At 39.9% G+C, this 21303-nt stretch overlaps 1 protein-coding gene across 6 annotated transcripts in view; it reads left to right on the top strand.

Moving 5' to 3' along the window:
• STS (steroid sulfatase) overlaps window positions 1-21303 on the top strand; it is an 89494-nt gene that overhangs the window by 58606 nt on the left and 9585 nt on the right. For all 6 annotated transcript variants that reach the window (XM_033147444.1, XM_033147446.1, XM_033147443.1 and 3 more), the window contains exons 9-10: window positions 4290-4449; window positions 11472-11593. In XM_033147444.1, coding sequence (XP_033003335.1) covers window positions 4290-4449; window positions 11472-11593 — 282 coding nt within the window. The remainder of the gene's footprint in view (window positions 1-4289; window positions 4450-11471; window positions 11594-21303) is intronic.

The raw sequence follows: 21303 nt of genomic DNA, 5'->3' as shown, positions 1-21303 counted from the left end.
ACTTCTCAGCTGTTTCCACTTGTGATAATTGCTATATTGACATGAAATGAAAGACTGCCCTTGATTCAACATTTTAACTCACTGAAGAATATTGTGTTCCTAACCCCACATTCAGCCACAGCAAAAAGAAACACAAACTACTAGCATATTGAGTCTAAATTTAATTCATATTATACTGTCAAGAGGATACACCTATTGTTGCTATCACTTGCTGAAAAATATGGCACAAATAAGCCTTTTCATTTCCTGAAATAATTGATCTTTCTACCAGTTCTTTGGTTGCCTTTCGTGAAATTCTGTTCAGATTTTTTTTCTGGCCAACACATTCCAAGCAGATTGTGTGTGTGTGTGTGTTTGTGTTTGTGTGTGTCTTTGAAATAATGCATATTCTGTGTCCATTCTACATTCTCATACTGTGTTGTTGTCTGCCTCACAAAAGAATGCTTGCTATTCATTCTCACTCATGAAGTGGGGCTTTTCAGTTTTGCTTCTTTCTCTCTTCACCCCTCATGGGGTGTTGGCACTGAAGGTGACATGCTGAAGGAATGTTTGGTAAGGTACAGAAATGCAGCAAACAAAGGTTTTGGCTGCAGTCACACCCCAAATGAAGAAAGAGAAGCCCTTCTTAAATTGCATTAAATAATGTTAAGTGTGTAAAATGCATTTGCCAGTGTTCTTTTTGTTGTTGTTTTTTGTTTGGAGACAATTAATTAACTACCTTACTGGTTCAGACCAAAGACCCTTAGGCTGCAATCTTATACTCATGTTCCTGAGGGTAAGTCGTTTTGAAATCACTGGTGCATACATTTGAGTACACATAGGTAGGGTTTCACTGATAGTCCACTATTATATCTGACATCTAGTTGGTTTTGGAAGGTCAGTCTGACACTAACATGTGGAATTAAGAGGTATTGTAGCTCTGTAAACACGGACAGAGTTCTTTCTAATCCCCTTTCAATGTGTGTGTGTACTCTTTCCAAACATCCATAATTTTAATAAATCTCTAGTATATTTCTTGTGGGATAATTGAGAGAAGGCAGCTCATGCAACTATGCTTTTATTGTCATCATCTCCTCTAAAGAACCCAATACACCCCCCCCCAAAAAAAAAACCACTCTCTGTCAGCATGCTGTCAGCGGCTCCCGGCTGGTTGCCCGGGAAATTATAAAGACAAGGGATACTTTCTTACCATCCTTTTTTATTTCAATCTTTACAGAGAGAGGCTATAGAACCCAGCCTCTTGGATAATGGTGTTGCCTGAGTGAATCTCCACCGCCCCCCGTCTCTCCCACTTCCTCATTTGTCATTCTCATCATCTCTATGAGTGTTGTTACATGCACTCTGTCTTTGAGCTCTTTGCTCTCCTACTTTTAAGGCTCGCCAGGTTCTGGGAGATAGAGGGGTCTGGAATGCTTTCTAATAACAACGTGTCAGCTGGGTGTTGTTCCAGCTGTCCCATGATTTCCCAGCTTTTCCCTTCATCTGCCTCTGAGCTGCTACCTCCCTCACCCCCCCTGTTGTAAATGTATACTGTATTCCTCTTCCTCCTCCCTGGAAGGGTTAGGATGGGGAGACAGTTTCCACCATTCCTCCTCTGCCCAGTCCTTGACATTCTCCAAGGTCAGTTCCTCACCCATCCAGCAGTGCATCATACAGGGCTGCAGTGGGAGGTAGGGATCACTAAAAACTGGACAAAGGGGTCATGTGTCAATAGACAACTAGAACAAGATGCCTTCTCCCCATTTCAGGCAATGCTCTCCTTGTATTACAGTCTCAGCCTCTCTCCTGATAAGCACAGCAATGCTGTTGATGTGGTACCCTTCCCTGGCAGCTACCTCCTGCTTGAATGTGGGTGGTGGCCAACCCCCTGGAGAAGGTTTTTCAGAGGAAGGAAGGGAAAATAAAGATACACAACCATCAAAAACCATCTCTGAGCAAGGTCCTGGCTTACCATTAGGCAGAATGAAGCAGCCACCTCAGGGGGCAGATACTGGGAAGTGGGCAGCAGCCATGAAGTGTTGAAGAACAGAACTGCCTTGCAGCCCCTGAGTAGTTTGCTCTCTGAGCTGTCTTGGAGAACACTGTCCCATCATCAATGCTAAATTAAGGTTCAATTAACAGTCCAATTGTCTTATTTATGCAGCATGTGGGAGGGGGCAGACTCCATCTTTTCCTTCAATGCAGTCAGCAAAACATATTGAGCTTGCATCGCCTCATGGTCATCTTTATTCTAAATAGCCACAATTTCTTGGCAGGAAAAGATCTCAGTCTCCTCCCCACAATAATCATCATCTCATTATATTATATCCTTTAAAAAGAAAAGAAAAGTGGGTGATGGCAACTGCACACAGTTCAGTGTTCCAAGTGTTGCTGCAGCATAGATTTATAGAATGCAATTATAATACTTGCTGCTTTGTTTTTTCCAATCCACTCTAATATTTCCCATCATTTTCAGTGCTGCGGCACATAGAGAGGTAATTTTTGGCCAGCTAATAGCATCACAACCCTAGGATTACTTTTGTGTGGGGTCACGGACAATTCAGCTCACAACAGTATTTAAGTTAAATAAGCATTTTGTGGCCCTTTTGGGAGAGATGCAAAATAAGCTGGAGTTTGTACTTAAAAAAATAATAATTCTTCAGTTGGGCAAAACTTCCACTTTTTAAAGGACGTAATTTTGCCATTGTGGGACGCGGGTGGCACTGTGGTCTAAACCACAGAGCCTAGGGCTTGCCAATCAGAAGGTCAGTGGTTCGAATCGCTGCGGTGGGGTGAGCTCCCGTTGCTCGGTCCCTCCTCCTGCCAACCTAGAAGTTTGAAAGCACATCAAAGTGCAAGTAGATAAATAGGTACCACTCTGGCGGGAAGGTAAACAGCATTTCCGTGCACTGCTCTGGTTCGCCAGAATTGGCTTAGTCATGCTGGCCACATGACCCGGAAGCTGTCTGTGGACAAACACTAGCTCCCTCCGCCAGTAAAGCAAGATGAGTGCTGCAACCACAGAGTCATCCGCGACTGGTCTTAACGGTCAGGGGTCTCTTTACCTTTACTTTTAATCTCGCCATTGCTTCCTTGCTTCTGGTACATAGGCTTGTGTCTTTTGGCAAAAATCATCAATCAGGGTTGCAGTAATGATGAAAAACTATATAGCTCATCAGGTGGTGGAATCCATTATCTTAAATATTTTTATTCAAGATGCTGCCAGAATGGTGGCCTTACTTATGTGAACAGAAATTTGGATTATATAGCCTTCATGAGGGATGGACATGAAAAACCCACCCATCCTTTTTTGGTACTTAGACTTCTCTCTACATGGTGATGTTGTTGTTTTGAAGTATGTCTCACTATGGCTAGGCTGCAAAAGGTTTATCAATTAGGAAACAATGCAAAAACCAGAAACCTAGTTTCCCCTTGAAATTTCAGCTTTCCACTACAATTATTACAATATCAGTGGGTCCACACTAAATAAAACTTAGTTGACTACCTTCCTTTGTGCCCACTTGCAGATTGGGCAAGCTGCATGTTTTATCTTTTCAGAAGAGATGTATAAGAGTGCAACCTGATTTAATAAATCATGAATTGATTATTCATTTGAGTTTGGGCTGATTTGTCCATTGATTAAATTTATGCAAGCAAAAATAATCACTGTAAAGCCAAAAGTGTGCATCCTTTGTTAGTAGGCGGTGTATGGGAAACATTTTCTTCCTTTGTGGGGGGAAAAAGGAGAATGTCTCTTTTAAGGTAGTGCTTGCATCTTCAAGTTTCCAAGGACTTTTTATTAAAAACAATGCTGTTTTTTTTAAAAAGATCTGCTTCATGATTAATCATGGTGCTGTATCTAATCATTGAGACAAGAGTAAGACATCAAACATTTTACTGTAAAAGCTCAAAGGCAGAAACAACAGCAAGACTGACTTCTAAACAGTGGCTCATAATCCTGTCCTTAAACTAGCGAGGCTCCCAGTTGTGCTACAAAGTTAACAAACAGGGTACCAGTTACAGGTGGGTAGCCGTGTTGGTCTGCCATAGTCGTTTGGGTTGATAACAAGGTTAATGGATCAATCTGGCAAATTGTTTGATTGGAATACAGGGATGGAGAACCTGTGGCCTGCCAGATGTTGTTGGACTACAGCTCCCATCACCCCTGACCATTGGCCATGCTCTCCGTGTATGATGGGAATTGGAGTCCTATAACATCTAGATGTCTTCAAGTTGCCCGTCCCTAATCTTGACCAATTGAATGCTGCAGTGTTAATAGCTGGAGGATTTTTGTGATCCTTTTTCTCTAGGTGGAAAGTCTACAAGTTGGGAAGGAGGGATTCGAGTTCCTGGTCTTCTCCGCTGGCCTGGAGTGTTTAAGCCTGGTACACATATTGATGAGCCCACAAGTAATATGGATATATTCCCCACAATAGTTAAACTTGCTGGAGCATCACTGCCCAGTGACAGGTATGGAATGTCATGTTTCATTTGTCATATTTATTTATCATGTCTTAAACCAGTATGTGTCAGGCATTTCTTCAACTAATAACTGGTTCATAGTTGCCGCTTCTTCTTTCACATTGTTTCAAAACCTTCTCTGTTGTCTCATTCTGAATTTCGTTGTTTCAGCTCCATAATAATTGCATTACTTAAAATTACCCCAAATCAACTGCTCACCTTAGATGTCTCACTACTAACAGGAGATGATGTATCCTGTGAGGCAAGTGGTCATATATAATGTGTAAATATCTCCATATTCATAAAGCGGGCTGAATGGCCCTGTGGGATGTTCTATGCACACAGGTCATCATAACTGCTTCAAATGGGTTTTTTTTTGGGGGGGGGGGTTACAGTCAAGCTGCATATAAATTTTATTAAACAAATAAATACAACCAGACAGTAAAACTTTTTTTCTGGGATTCAGCAAGCAGGTATTGCTGAAATTCCTCCATATAACTTCCTGCACATTTAGCATGGGAAGTCAAGGACAAGGATTACAGTTTACCTTTCTCTATGATGTGTTGAATTTCTATGGGAATTGTATATACATTTTACTTTCTTATGTCTTTTGTTAGTACTTGCAAAACATAGCAGTCAAGTCATTACTTCATTATTACTATAGTTTCCTCACTGGGGCTATGATGGGCAAAGCAAAGTAAGTTTCCATATTTTATTTTACTTTATTGGTGGTAGTAGTAGTAGGATTTGCCTAAGGGGGCAGTCACTCATCTAACTAACCCCGCTTTCCCCCACTGAAGTCATTTTGAATGCTGCAGGGCTATTCTAGAGTGAAAGGTTATCTACTGCTGCTTTATTAGTACAGTTATGTTTAAGCTGCAATCCTATATCCACTTAGATGGGAGTAAGCCCAGCTGAGCTCTTTGGGACTCAGATCTGAGCAGTCATGCATATGATTGCACTGTCAATAAGCATGTTGTAGTGTAATACATGATGTAATCCCCGGGATGTTGGGTTTAATTTTGGTGGTTTAGGTTCAAATGCTTTCTGATTCTGGATCACACATGCAGGTCTACCACTGGTTGTTGTTGTTGTTTAATCGTTTAGTCGTGTCCGACTCCTCGTGACCCCATGGACCAGAGCATGCCAGGCACTCCTGTCTTCCACTGCCTCCCCCAGTTTGGTCAAATTCATGTTAGTAGCTTTGAGAACACTGTCCAACCATCTCGTCCTCCGTCGTCCCCTTCTCTTTGTGCCCTCAATCTTTCCCAACATCAGGGTCTTTTCCAGGGCATCATTTGATGATTTTGCGAACATTGAAAAATGAGGTTGACATGAAGCTTCTATCTGTACTGTATTCTCTCTGATGGCTCTTTCATGCAGACCATTTTGCTTGATTTTGCACTTGTCAAGTGCTTAGGTTGCATTTGAAAATTCATTGTAATCATTAAACAGAAGGAGTAAACACTGAAGAAGTCACTGTCTCAGGCCAAACTATGCTAGAGGGTTGATGTGAAGATAAAATGCAATAAGGTTAGGTGGTATACCATAATGTTACCTGAACCTTTTGTACAGGACATCAAATGAGAACATGCAGCATTAGACCTGCCTTTAACTTTGCTATGGCCATATCATACGCAACACTATTTTTAAAGCTGTTCTTGCCAACTGCAATGATTTGTCATTTCCACAGCATGCTAAATAGCTGAACTTTTAGGTTCTCTATAAGCCCTTCAGGTGCTTTGATCTTTGAGTTCCGTAATAGCATCAGTAGGAGTGTTTTAATTACTTTTTCTCTTCTTCGCTGCAGAAGATGGGTCTTTCTTCCTGACAGTACTCTATACCTACCTTACACATTCCTTTTGATCAAGTCATAGATGCTTGGGCGTGACGCCAACATCATTCTGCTCTTTCTTATATACACTCAATAAATCACCAGCTGTGAACTTTCCCCCTGCAGATCTAAAGTAATACTAGCCTGACAACTGGTGTTCATTTACATCATGCAAATTTAAAAGTCATCCCCCTGATCTAAATTCAGAATATCTTTTCTACTCTTTGCTTCAGCTAGCAAGCTCGTTCAGAGCAGACTTGCCATATGCTGCTCTAGGCTGTTTTTCGGGTTCAGTCATTTCTCCAATTACCAGTGCACAGATAGGTGACATTTGGTTAGGACTCTAATAGTTCATGGCAGAGTCCTGGGAATCCCAGAAATGAAAGCTTTGTCAAGAGGGTGGAAATGTAGCTCTTATGGTTGTAGGTGAAAAGTGAGAAAAAATGTGTTTTAAAAGTTAGTTTGCTCTTGTTATGAACCCATTGTCCTGCCTGACATTAACATATTTGGGCCTAAAACTTATTGGGTGCTATTCAAGTAAGTAAACTTTTTAAATTATTAGACCTGACTTAGTAATATTGAATAATTTCAATGGGTCTTAGGTGAATACCACCAATGAGGAATGGAAAACTACACATATCTGGCACATTCTATTTTTGAAGTCCCATGCCCAATAATTGACAATGCAATTACTATTAATATTTAAAAGATGATCTATTTATTTCTTATTTACAAAATGTCAGTACTCAACACATCTTAGGAGTAGCTTCTTTGGAGATCACCTGTAGCTAAGATTTATGTCCTTTAGCTCTCTATATTTTACAAACAGGCCAAACCCTACGCCAAAGGATAAAAAGGTAAAGGTAAAGGGACCCCTGACCATTAGGTCCAGTCGCAGGGATTCGAACCACCAACCTTCTGATCAGCAAGCCATAGGCTCTGTGGTTTAACCCACAGTGCCACCCGTGTCCCTTACACCAAAGGATAAATGGACATAAATCTGACATCAGGAATCACAAGACAGAGAAACCAGTAGGAGAACACTTCAGTCTCCCAGGACATTCTATACAAGATCTCAAAGTAGCTGTCTTATTACAAAAGAATTTCAGAAATAGACTGGAAAGAGAAGTTGCTGAAATGCAACTTATTACCATACTTAAAACCAAGACGAGACCTGGTCTGAATAGAGACATTGGATTCTTATCTCATTATACATGATATAACTATTTTTAGCCATCTCACCCCTTGCTTTTTCCTGTCAGACCAATTGCATTCGTTAACAGTTGTCAACAGGTTTACCACACCTATCAGCCAATCGCCCATTCCCACCACCCTTCTGAGTAATACCCCTCCCCACCCTCTCACTATATATAAGGGTCTGGTGACTTCTGTTTCAGTTTATCTGAAGAAGTGTGCATGCAAACGAAAGCTCATACCAAGAACAAACTTAGTTGGTCTCTACGGTGCTACTGGAAGGAATTTTTTATATTTTGTTTCAACTATGGCAGACCAACACAGCTACCTACCTACAGAATTGAGGGACCATTTCTTTGGGCTGCCGGTGGTCCTGGCTCTAATAATTGAGCTGCCTGAAGCAGAGTCCATATGATGCTCCCCTTCAGGGCTAACACAACTGCTCTGAGAGTGCTCCACTCTCCAGGCACCAATTAATCTCCCTTCATGGTATCACCTGAATCAGACCATTTCAAACTGATGCATAGCAGGCTGCTCCTAGACAGTATCTGTACCACCAGCTGCCCCCAAGTCCATCTGCAGCTCTTTTGCTTCCTCTGTCTAGAGGTCACAGCCTGGAATCTGGACCATATTGCCAGAAACTAGAATAGGCTGCCACATAAACCTTCATATTCTTTTAACATATAGCGCTCCTGTTTGTGGATTATAATTGCAAGCTGTTTTGTCTGAAATCTTGGCTAAAATGTGAGATAATAAATATAATGACTAAATGAAGCATAAAACACACACACAGAGGAGATATTGCAAAATCCATTATGGACTTGAACACAGTATTCTTGAAGTCACTAGTGAGGGTTGGTGCACCACTATGTGATATTTTCAGGACAAAAAAAAAATCCTTCCAGTAGCACCTTAGAGACCAACTAAGATTGTTCTTGGTATGAGCTTTCGTGTGCATGCACACTTCTTCAGATACACTGGAATGGAAGTCACCAGAACAAACTTAGTTGGTCTCTGAGGTGCTACTGGAAGGATTTTTTTTATTTTATTTTGTTTTGACTATGGCAGACCAACTATGGCTACCTACCTGTAACTGATATTTTCAGGGTTTATGTTAAATTGGTTAGGGCCATTCTTTACACTTGTTTATTTTCCTTTTTGCCAATCATTGACTTGCATTCTTGAAAAGTTCTACTGGTTTCTCTGTCTTGTGATTCCTAATGTCAGATTTATGTCCATTTATCATTTGGCGTAAGGGACGCGGGTGGCGCTGTGGGTTAAACCACAGAGCCTAGGGCTTGCTGTTGGTGATGTGTTCAACCAAGCATTCTGACCGTTTTCTCCCATTGTTTTTGGGGATAATAGACTCTGAATCGCCCCTCTTCTTCCCATTTAACAGATTGAAATATTGATTCCAATCCAGCATTGCAATGGGTTGGCCTAGATGACCATTGGTCCACTTCCGATTCTACAATTCTATGATTTGATAATATAGACTGTGCTAAACCACACAGAGAATTCTTGCTGATGCTTAAGCACCTGATCATTGCAGAGCACAACCCTTTATGATGGTTTACTTCTTTCAGTGTTGATTTATTCATAACACAGTTTTAATGACTCCAAACAAATTATCCAAGCATTGGCAGTCCTTCTTAATCCCACTCTCAAATGTGACTGCTCCAAAGGCTGCTTGCCATGCAACCAATTATAAGATGCCCACTTCAGCAGCCAATTAGCTTTCAGGTGACCTAGTCCATCCCGTTTTGCTAGGGTATCAAACTATACTGAGGGCAAAAAGGGCAAGGTCACTTTTACTTTTATGCAACACACACATATACAAAGCACCAGCTGACAGACCAGACAGTGGCATTTCAGCAGAATTGCAGTCAAGAGACACTCTCGTACAACTGATGATTTATCAAATGCCTGTGGGAAAAGACAGGACTGGAAGGGTACAGGATATGAAAGATTAGATCCATCATTGCCTTGGGACATCCAATATAAATAGTAATTCTGTCATGCTTTCATTTGTCCAGTCATCTCGATGTGTACAGATTTCATGGAAATACAATGCCTTTCTTCCTTATGCTGCAACACTGTAATCATCACTCTATTTTTTTTTCAAAGAGGCAGTCACAGCACTAGAAAAAGTGCTTTCCCTATTATTTGTTATTCCCTATTTCCCTATTATTTGTTCCATGCATTTGTTAAGAAAGCGGTGATTTAATTTGAGACATTGAGAGACATTGGGAGTAGGCATTCTTGGACACCTGAAAAGGCCCACACCTATGCAGGATGCCCGCTGTCAACTCTCAGAACCTTCATTTGCAAAAGTAAGGAGATGGAGAAGGATCCTCTTGCTCTTCTCTGGGTGACTGCACTATCAAATGGGCAACAGTCAGTGACAGTGGGATGGATCTTGGCCCACGGGGGGAATCTTAGCCAAGGTCACCCAGACCTGAAGCCAGCACTGCGTATATATGAAATCTATTACATTGGTCCTGGGGTGCAAGCCCTGAGTGCACGATTTGCATCCAATATGCTTCAGAGCATCTTCAGACTTTTAATATACAATACGCTTCAATCAAAACATGTTCCAGATTGAGTTAATTCTCTGTAAACAGTTGTAAATGTTGTGATTCGCACCATGCCAAAACTGTAGCTTCATTTCCGTCCTGTGAGTAAATATTAGATATTTGAGAATTTAATGAATGGAAACATGTTTGGTTTGCTTATAACTTCGACTCCTACCTTCTCTGCCAACAAATAGAATGCTGTACTCTCTTATTGAATGCATGAAGCAATTTGTTATGTTATGAATTGCATGGGGCTTATGCATGAGTATGAGGGGTTTTTTTAAAGCCAAAATGAGCCCTATAATCAGGAATATGAAGGGAAGACATAGCCAATATTTTAAAATGTACACCTCAAATGTATCCTATGAATGGGACAGATGCATCTCTGGAAACACATGAATTATACTGATCAAAAAGAGTTAGGCTTGGCTAACAACCCCTACAAATTCTAACATCTCCCAGCTCCCTATTTATTGATTTTCTTACACAGAGGTTAGATTATATTTGGACTTTATTGAGCATTCCTTCTCATTTGTTTCAGAGGTGGTTATGCATTCATCTTGATTTGCTTGTGGGATGTTTACACATCATCCTATTAATCAATCTCTTTATTATCAGTGTTTATACAAAGAAAGTTTGTATAAATGCATAAATAATACTAAGCAAAACAAAATAGAGAGCCGTAACAATAAAATGGCTAATAACTGTATTATATTATAGAATGCCAGGAATATAAAACAAAATTTCAAGTTTGCTAAAATTAGTTCTTGGTGGGTGGTTGTTTTTTTTACATGCAGCAGCGCAATATTTAGCTACCCTGGAAGAAATGAATATGTTCTGATGTGAAAGGAACAACAACAACAACAACAGAAACCTCACAAAATGCATCTGGGAATTTCCATAAAAATGGTTCAATAAAAATCTTATGTATATCATGATAAAAAAGAGCAGTAGATAAGGACATGAGTTGTGGATTCTATCTCTTCAGAGGCACAGGGACATTTGCATTGATAATAGGGGAATTTTGGGGGGAACTTCCCTCCAGAACTGCTGACATCTTCCCATTAGTCATTCATCAACTCCACACTTTTGACTACATTTCCCTTTCACTTTACAAACTGGAAAATGTCTGGAGTTTTTTGCTTATTTTTTTTAAAAGAGGACTTGTTTAATCCACTTGAAATGTGCAAACTGAGAGTTCTTGTTGCATCTGAATTACTTAATCCTGATAGACTGGAGGTGACCTAACTTGGTGCATGAAACTCAGGTTTGCTTTAATGTAGTGTGATGACTGTTCCTAACACTCTTGGTGCAATGGTAGCTGTAATATTTATTTGTTAAGAAATGGAATTGCATACTTGGAATTTCTTTTCAGGCAGGCAGCTTATGGGTTCTGCTCCCTGATTTTGAAATGCTTTCTCATTCAGAATTATTGATGGACATGATCTGATGCCCTTGCTTCGAGGTATTGCTCTCCGATCCAAGCATGAATTTCTCTTCCATTACTGTAATGCATATTTAAATGCAGTGCGCTGGCATCCAGGAAACAGTAAGTAAAATTGTCTGCTCCCGTTTTAAATATTTTATGCAATTTTTATTGCGGCTTGAAAAGAATTGGGGGCGGGAGAGAAGGAAGGCCTTGGGCTATGGTTACAAATAAATTGCTTGAAGTGCCTAACCCTTCTCCTTATTTCCTTTATCTCTGCTATTCTTTTATCTTAGTGAAAAAAGCCTGTTTCTATAAAGGAAACAATTTGGTATTGGATAATTAATTTCATGCAGTGTAACAAAGTTTAACATTGTCACTGTGCTAAAGCCTCTAGTATCAGAATAAATTTTAAAACTTTGGGCAGAGTCTGTTACATGGGAATACGGGAAGCTGCCCTATGCCACCTCAGCAATGAAGAGGCCTTCTCCACCTGGAGATTTTGGTTCCTTTTTAGTAAATCCCTGAAGGCCCACTAGGTGTGATATACTGTACTTTTTAGTCTGGTTTATTTTGACCTCTGCCTTTCAACCCAGAGGTTTCCACGGCCAACAGCATAACAAAACAGCAGCAGCAAATAAAATAAAAAAGTAAAACCTAATTATAGTTAAAAACTTTAAATTACAATGAGATAAAAGCAAAAACAGCAGAGCAGCAAAACGATAGCCATAAATGCAGAAGACTATAATGACAATAACAACAGTAAGTGCAATCAAAGCACAAGGCAGCATGTAAAATATCATGCAGTAAAAGAGAATGGGATTTAATTTTAGCTGGCAGCCAACAGGGTGAGCACCAGCTGGATGTTCCTGGGCAGAGATTTAGATCCCAGGGTTCCACAACATTGAAAGGTCTATATTCAGTCACCATCTGCCTAACTGGGAGGATCCTCAGAAGATCCTGAGAAGATTATCATAAGAGGTGGACAGGTTTGCATAAGGGCAAGTGATCCTTCACATACCTATCCCCAAGCCATGTATTAGGAATGCCTTCCACCAGCTTTGGATGGTAAGACAGCTACAGCTGTTTCTGGACTGGTATAGCATCCAGGCTGGATTATTGCAATGTGTTCTATGTTGGGACGTCCTTGAGGTTAGTCTGGAAGTTGCAACTGGTGCAAAATATGGTGGCCTGACTGCTTGTTGGGTCAGGATATCACCAACACAGCAACCCACCGTTGAAATAATTGCACTGCATGCTAATTAGCTAACGGGCTTTATTCAATGTGCTATTTTTACCATATAAACCCCTATACAGCTTGGGATCAGGATACCTGAAAGATAATCATGCCACTTATGTACTCAATCCATCACTGCACTCTGCAGTTGAGGAGTTGAAGATGTCCATTCTGCACAATGTAGGAATTGTGCCTTTAGTGTTGTGGCACCAGCCTTTGGAATCCTCTGTTGCATCTGTCAGGAATGCTTTGATGGTGTTTCCTGCTTGGCAGGGGGTTGGACTGGATGGCCCTTGTGGTCTCTTCCAACTCTATGATTCTATGATTCTATGATTTCTGGTGCTCACTGAAGACCTTTCTCATACAACAAGCCTTTTAACTCAAGTCCTTACCCATTCTGCATCTGTATTGTAATTATTTTTAAGTTGTTTCTTATTGTTTTATCGCTTCTGTTTTGCTACCCTACGCTTCTGTTTTGCTACCCTACGCTTCCAATTACCGCTTAAGCCAAAGTGCTGGCCACCATATTCTCACTCAGTTGATGGTTTGACTGCATTGTACATAAGTCTTGAATCGCCATCCTATGTGCAATGCATTTCAATAATCATCTGGATATTGCCAGGGTGTGGATAATTGTGGCAACCCTACTTCTACCCAGGGGGGACTGCAGCTGGTGTTTTAAAACTGTCGAAAACTACTTTGTACCAAAGGTGTTGCTTGACTTCCAACATTAAGACCAGTTCTAACTCATCCTTCAAATTTTATCTTGACTTCCAACATTAAGACCAGTTCTAACTCACTCTGCAAATTTGATCTTTATGGGGGACTATTGAATTATCTACTGTTGTCTGGGTTAATCACTCTCTCTCCTGTTTACTGCATTTTAGCATCTATATAAAGCTACTAAGAGATGTCAGTCAGGGAATTTGGAACATGGTGTCCCCAATATATGTGGATGACACTCAGTGCTGTCTTTCTATACTCTGCATATTTTCATAGGCATCTGACTGGCCATCTGATTGACCACTGTGAGAACAGGATGGTGGATTAGATGGACCAGGGATGAGGGAGATGGCCTGTTCTAGATTGAGTTACATTCCCTCATATACCAGTTAGGGTCTTCTTGATAATAGCACCACACCTGTGGGATTCTCTCCTCTTGAAAGTATGGCTGTCACCCTCACTACTGAGTGTTCAACAGTACCTTAAGACATATCTCTTCACTCTACCCTTTGGAAGTATTTTAGGTCAGATATATCTATGTTGCCTTCTGCTGTAGTGGTTTAGACACTGCTTTACAGTAATGATCAAGGTTTAAACATTTAAAAAAATAAAAATAAAAATGGATGTATAGTATTAACTATATTTTGTAAACTACTCGGGAACCTTAAAAGTTGAAGTGTGGTTTAAAAACTGAACAAATAAATGCATTATTGATCCTAGGCATCTGCTTCGCACTTCTATACCCACACATGTGTTGGATGAAAAGGAGTGAAAGAGTTGTGCAAGCTTGGAAATGAGATGTCATGAATATCAACAAGCATGCTAATGACATCTCACTCCAAATCCAAACTTGTCAGTAGGCAGAGCCAGGTCACCAGTTCTCACAAGTTCACAGAGACTGGGAGAGAGAAGTACAGGGACCTAGGAAGAGGAAAATGATGGCAGGGTATGTGTAGGGGTAGAGATTTAGCCTCTCCTAAAGAACACAACAAAAAGATCCAGGATTCAATCATTCTCCTCCACTTCCCTTTTTGATTCCTCTGAATGGTTTCACCATAAGTATCATTTGCTGCAAGAGAGAGAGGGATGTTCTTCAGACATCCTTCTGAGTTCAGTAATATGTTTCTAGGAAGCCACAGTGGGGAAAAGAGCCTTTCCTTGGCCTCGTCTCAGGTCTTTTGGAAAGACATAGCAGATTTCCTCCCAGCATGTTCCCAAGTGCAGAACCTGCTATTCTTCTTCGTCCGCTTGAGCTTCTTCACACTGTGTAACAGATAGATGCCTGGCCGATTGTAGCCCTGATATTTTCACATTGCTTTATCTTGGGAGCAGAGGCAAGCAGTAAAACATTGTTCATGCCTCTTTCAAGCTTCTAGCCTCCAGAGAGAACTTGAGCGACTGGTCTCTTGTCCAGTACTGATCTTCATTAAGAAAAAAACACCTTTCCCCTGTGGACACAATAGAAAAATGTTCACAGAGAACATTCTCAAGATACCAAAAGGTCCTCCATCTGGGCTTATCTCCTTCCAGCACACTACAGTTATACAAAGGAAATATCTCTGCAGTTCCTTAGCTCTCTTATTCTGATGTGTGGTTGATTTTATCAGTGTGGGCATTCACAGAATTGCTCTTTGTGATGGTTTTGTTGTCATCTCTCTGCCTTTCCAGTTTTTCAGCTCTACTGTACAACACCGCTGTCATGCTGCAAAATGCTGTTGGTAAAGAATAAGAAAACCGCAGCATAAAATTATGGCAAGGAAAGGCATTGCTCGCAAGTAAAGGCACTGAATAGATATGGTACCAAATTTGTTGTTGCTACCAAAATGGCAGCCGTGCACTTCGTTCTCCCACCCTCTCTTTAAAAAACTGAGCATCAATACATTACCTTGCTGTTGGTTTTTGTTAGGGGCCATGCATTAAGTGTCTCATTTACTTTTGCCCCCACCTCTAAACACATTTACATCAAAGTAAACCTTACACTGATATCAGCAGATGCTACGTCCAGGTAAATTGTGTTTAGGAACACATATCCTTAGCTTTTCAAATGTGATGTACAAGTTTTAGTCATCGTCATCTGTTTATTTCAGCACCATCTGTTTATTTGTATGTTACGTCCCTAAAAAATTGTGCCCCAAGTGGCTAACAGGCAGCATATCAAATGAAGGATAATAATAATGATAATGATAATAATAATAATAATAATAATAATAATAATAATAATAATAATAATTTTTAAAAAGACCCATTGAACAGGACTTTCCCAGATAAGCATGTATAGAATTTCAGCCTTCAGGTGTTTTTTTTTGTAACTTACCTAATGTGCGGTATGCATTCTGTATATGATAATGGTTTTGAAAATTATCCAAACATCCTAGAAACATTTGACTCTCCTCATTCTCCCTTTAAATGTAACTTTTAATTTTTCTATTTTTTTCTAAGTTTCTTTTCTTTTCTTTTCTTGAAGTTAACTGTGAACACAGTGGACTTTCTGGGCAACTTCTCACTTCCATATATTAGATCAAATTTCATAATGTTATGCTAAGCATTCAAAAGTGACTGACAACACATACATCTTCCACCAAATCTTGCTCTTAGGCATGGTCATTTATCATATCTAATAATCATAGTATGTGTGTCAGGCTTGCTCAGGATTCCTCTCACAGGGTACTGAGAACACATGTTCCTTAGGCTACACTCATGTTCACCATGCATAGGTGGTTGCTAATATCTGCACCAGCTTCTTCCCCAACCCACCCCGCCTGGATGACGCAGATGCTTTAGGCTGTAACAGTCCAGAGCCACAATGGGAGAATTTCAGAGCTCCTATTAGAACAGTGCTGGGGCTAAGACTCTACCAAATAAGGAATACAATAATAAGTTGTTAGCGCAGATCTGCCTGAATGATTCAACTTGTTCTAAGATGAGAATGCTTCCCCCATTTTCATTGTTCTCTCTTCAGTGCAGATTGCGCCATTGTTGTATATGCTGTGCTCATCGTGTATCAGAAACTCAGACAATCTTTTCCTCTTGTGGTATAATATAGGGTGCCCGAGGCTGTGTGCGCCTTTCCATTTGCAGTGCAAAGAAATCGTTTTTCTTAGTATGGAATTGTGCCTGCACATCTTCAACATGCTGCTTTTAATCTAGATTGGTTTTAGATCCTGCCATCTACAACGATGGCTGTGGTTACTTGATATGCATATGAAAACCCTCCCCTTGATTAAGTTCTCCACACCACTTCTTCCCTGCACTTGCCCCAGATGAATGAGGAAGGAAGTGGTAACTGTGAGCGTGGTATACACCCACCCACAATGCCAATGGACAGTCTGGATATACTCCTCCATCTATTTTCAAATATACCCACTGGGAATCAATCTGCACTGACATTTTATTTTTTGAACAAAACTAACTTTTTCTAATGTGCTTTTCAGGGGCATAAAATGTGCACCAGGTCCAGATTGTGTGTGGACTAGGTAGAAGAAAAGATATTCATGTACACTGAATGTGGAGTGTAATGTCATGTATAGCTTTTTATTCTTCTTCTTCCAAGTGCCTTAGTGAAAGGAGAAACTGCATGTGGTAATTCCCCCATAACTATTTTTTCAGCCTTTTTTTGTACCCAATCCTTTTCAAGGTCTGCATTTCCCTGTTCTCAGATGCGATTTTTATGTTATGGTTGAAAAAATTAAAATAAAGGAGTAGGGTTTTAAAATACCATGAGCAAAAGCTCTGGAACTTTATTGGCCTATGAATCAGAGTTATTAAAAATGTATTGCTTTGACAACTTCATTACAAGGAGAGCAGTCACCCGATAAGGAGCAGATCTGTGGTTACGTGGGACATTTGCATCACTCAAACTCAGGGGATCGTTTAATGGCCATTTACAGAGTTGTACTCATATTGGAGCAAATGAGTCTATACTAATGTGTATGGCCGCTGAATCTCATTTTCTTAGGTATTTTTTTCTCACTGAAGACAAACAAAGTTAACATAAACAGATATACCCAATAATTCCTTTGTGTCTTGTAAACATTCTTTGGAACTATGCATCAAAAAGATTTAATAAGTCTAACTGGTTTAGTATTCATAAGAAAAGCATTATTGTAATGCTGATAAATGCCAAGACAATTGATTCATCAACAACAGTATATCTGGGTTTATGTTACCTATCAAGATTCCTTTTCTATACTACAAAATTCTATTTTATTAAGAAGAAATAAATATATTTCTCTTTTATAGCACATGCTTATATCCTTGGGGGGGGAAAACAAGCAACACATTTTTTTAAAAAAAAAATCCAGCATAATGTAATCATTAGTGCCAAAACAGGATTGAGAAGCCTTGGTTCAAATTCCTACTCAGTCACAGTGTGTGTGTGTGTGTGTGTGTGTGTGTGTGTGATTTATTTAAAAGAATTATACTCTGTGTTCCCCTTCCAGAAAGGAGTTGCTCAAAGTGGCTTAAAGACATAAATGGAAATGTAAAAACAACCCTAATTCCACCCAATAAAACAAATTATCAAACCAGGAACATCAGTGGAACACAGGAACACAAATTGCATCATTCACAAACAGTACATTAACCAGTAACAGAATCAAAAGCTTGTTTGAATAGAATTGGGTTGTATCCAGGGCTTTTTTTCAGCTGTGACTCACTGGAACTCTCAGGTGGGTGCCATTGCCATTATAAGACAACAAGGGAGGTGTTCATGGTGAGCTCTTGCACCTCTTTTTCTAGAAAAATAGCACTGGTTGTATCCAATGCTGTGCACAGTGGGACTTCAATTTCCTTTTCTTCCCGTTTTGGAGGGGTCATGTTATGAACTGCCCTGAGACCTCCAGGTATAGGGCAGTATATAAATTCATTCAATCATTCAATCAAAATATGGAGGGCACACAAGGGGCTCAGGGGGATAGGAGAGAAAGTGGAAATTCCAACCAAAGTGGAACCACATCAGTGAAGCCACCTGGGAAGGCCAGGACCTCCTTTCACACTGCCCAGGCTTGCTCCCCAGGGAGGTCACTTCGGTGCTGCTAATGCAGCGGTTTGACTTCTCCCCTGGAGGCACACTCCATCATCTCTCAAGACAGATGGATGCCAGCACAACTGGGGAATGCTCCCTTTTGTTATTAGATAGTAATGCCCTCTCTCTCTGTTTGTGTAATCAATAATATGTGATTTCCACAATCAGGACATAGCTGACTTCCTATGGTAAACAGAAGTTTGTCAGGTTTGGTTGTCTCTCTAATTTTGTGTTATGCCATGTTCTCCCTGGCAGCAATTTTGGGTTATACCATGCCCCCCATAGCAGTCTTAGCTTAGGCCATACATTGCATGGCAGCCATTTTGGGACTCCCTCCGTGACAACCTTCTGCCTAAACTTGAAATATTCTCACTAGTCCAAAACAATTAGTGACCCCTGAGATACCAGGTGCCACCACAAAGAAAGACTTCTCATGCATTGCCACCAACTGTGGCTTGCACACATGAGTGGGATGCAACAGCTGATCTTAAACAACAGATTCCTTGACGAGGAGAGAGTCCTTCAAGTACCTTGGCCTCAATCTGTATAGATTGTATAGAGACATACAAAGGCCAGTGTGGTCAAGAAATATTCAGCCCATACACTATAGCTAGCCATGTTATCTGTTTTCGATTACCAGCAGTCACTGGTAACTGCTAGTAGTACTAGTTGCAGCAAGCTGATAAATTCCCATTTCTGTCTAGTCCAGTTCAGTCCTTCCGGCTGACTGTTCATCTTAATAGAAAAAACACAGTTACTAGAGCATACTTTTGCTTCCTTGAACTTTATCTAATATTTTGGTCCATCAAATGCAAGAGTAAGAAATAAGGAAGCAGTACATTTGATTCACAAAAAGCAGATGAAGTTCTAAGGATATGATATACCGAAAGGTTGTTAATTGTACTTGCTGTCATCTGGCAAATGAATGCTACAGTAGTTTCATATGTGAAATGTCAAATGTATTCATTATGTTTACATTACTACACAACACAGCTGAACGGTGCAACAGGCTTCTCAGAATGGATATTGCCTCTCTCTTTTTGTTGTTGTTTCAGTTTTCATTAATCTCTTTTAGAGTTTTCATTAATCTCTTTTAGAGAAGCAACTTCTCCCCCCACCCTAGGATTGTTGTTACACTGATGCTGGGCTACTGGGGATGAAGCACAAAAAAATATCGAGCTTATCTGGTTTTCAGGTGTTGGTTAGGGCTCCACATGTAGCCAGAGATAAGCTAGCAGGTGAAGACAGGAAAGGAAAGGGGAAAGACGATGGACTATCCATTCCACTTCTGGATCTTCTGCATGGGTGAGAACAACATAACCCTTGGCTTTTTAGTTTTGTAGCAGAAAATTTCTGTTGGCATGAGTTGTTCCTGTATGGTAGCACATTGTTTAGGGGCCTATGCATATGCCATCTGGCTGTGTTCTTCCTGGAAGTACCTACAAAATGCAGGCATGTTTCACTTGCAATAGTATAATGATATTCCAGACATTCCCCTTCAAAGTTGCCATCTGGATATACTCTAAGGAGCTTCCAGGAGATGTTTTTCTCCTGGGTAGCTACAGGCTGACTTTGCAGCTGCCCTGGAGAAGCTAACCAGGAAGGTGTTCAGACTTCCCAGTGTCTGTTCCACAAGGCCAAGAGAGCATATCTATAATTTAAAATATGGGTAGTCTGGAAATGGCCTGAGATACTCCCACTGTGCCATGCTATTCCTCAACAATTAGAAACAAGTAAGTATAATGAAGGTGGAGGTGTACCTCAATAATATGAAGAGGATCTAACACATTAGAGAAACAAAGTGGAACTTATTATATAGAACCTGGCAGGGTTGTTGATGACAGCCATACAACAGTGCTTTAAAATTCATTTATTAGTGATATTTACTGAGGCACTGAATGGGTTCTGAATTAACACAGCATAATTAATTGATTAAAGTTTAACGCAGTGGGGAAGTGCTTTAGAACTAAATACTGTTTCTAGCATCAGTTTGAATTAAAACCACCCTGAGCTAAAACCATCCAAAGCTAAATTAGGAATGTCTGTGAGGAGAGAGAAATGTTGACAGGTCTGAATTATCATACATCAACACAGATGTTTTAAGGAGGCTATTTCATTTTTAAAAAAAGAAAAAAACACTGGCACTGTAAAATATATTTGTGAAATTTTCTTTCTTTCTTTTTAAGTCCAGCCTGTTGAATTGTAGATTTACATAATAGAGTTTAAAATAAAATAAATCATTCACAGGCATTTGTTGCAAACCAGAAAGGACAACAAACATAATTAATAACTGTGTAAATTATTTATTTTACACCATTAATTATATCATTGTACATTATTACTTGAACAATTTATATATCAGTTTCCTCTCGACGAGTTCCCCGGGAACAATATGCTGGTATGTTGAATACAGAGCCTTATTAACAGCAGAGTTCATTTCAAGCATTTGAGATGCAGATATTTACAAGTGGAAATCTCCCACTCATTCCTCTTTCCCAATACTGATACTTTTAACCTGACATATTGCTCTGTGCACAGTTCTTCCCTGATTTTCTGAATTAACTCTATTAGCACCATTTTCAAACTTAAAGTGCAGTAGATCCTGTGCACTTTTCCAAAATATATTTAATATTTTTTCTATAAAGCCTTATCTAATACCTAAATACTTTTCTATATAAAAACAAGTTCTATGTAGCTGTTGATTTTGGAAAGATTGTTTTATTTCTACCAGGAAATTGTCACAAATGCCACAAAATGTACATCAAAACCTATATATATTAGGAGAGATTTACATGCTGATGAATTTTGATGTATATTTTAAAACAAATAAAATTGTTAGATTCAGCCACC

The sequence above is a fragment of the Lacerta agilis genome, chromosome 4 (assembly GCF_009819535.1).
Source record: "Lacerta agilis isolate rLacAgi1 chromosome 4, rLacAgi1.pri, whole genome shotgun sequence".
In the NCBI taxonomy this organism is placed as follows: domain Eukaryota; kingdom Metazoa; phylum Chordata; class Lepidosauria; order Squamata; family Lacertidae; genus Lacerta; species Lacerta agilis.
This window is presented reverse-complemented; position numbering and strand designations above follow the sequence as displayed.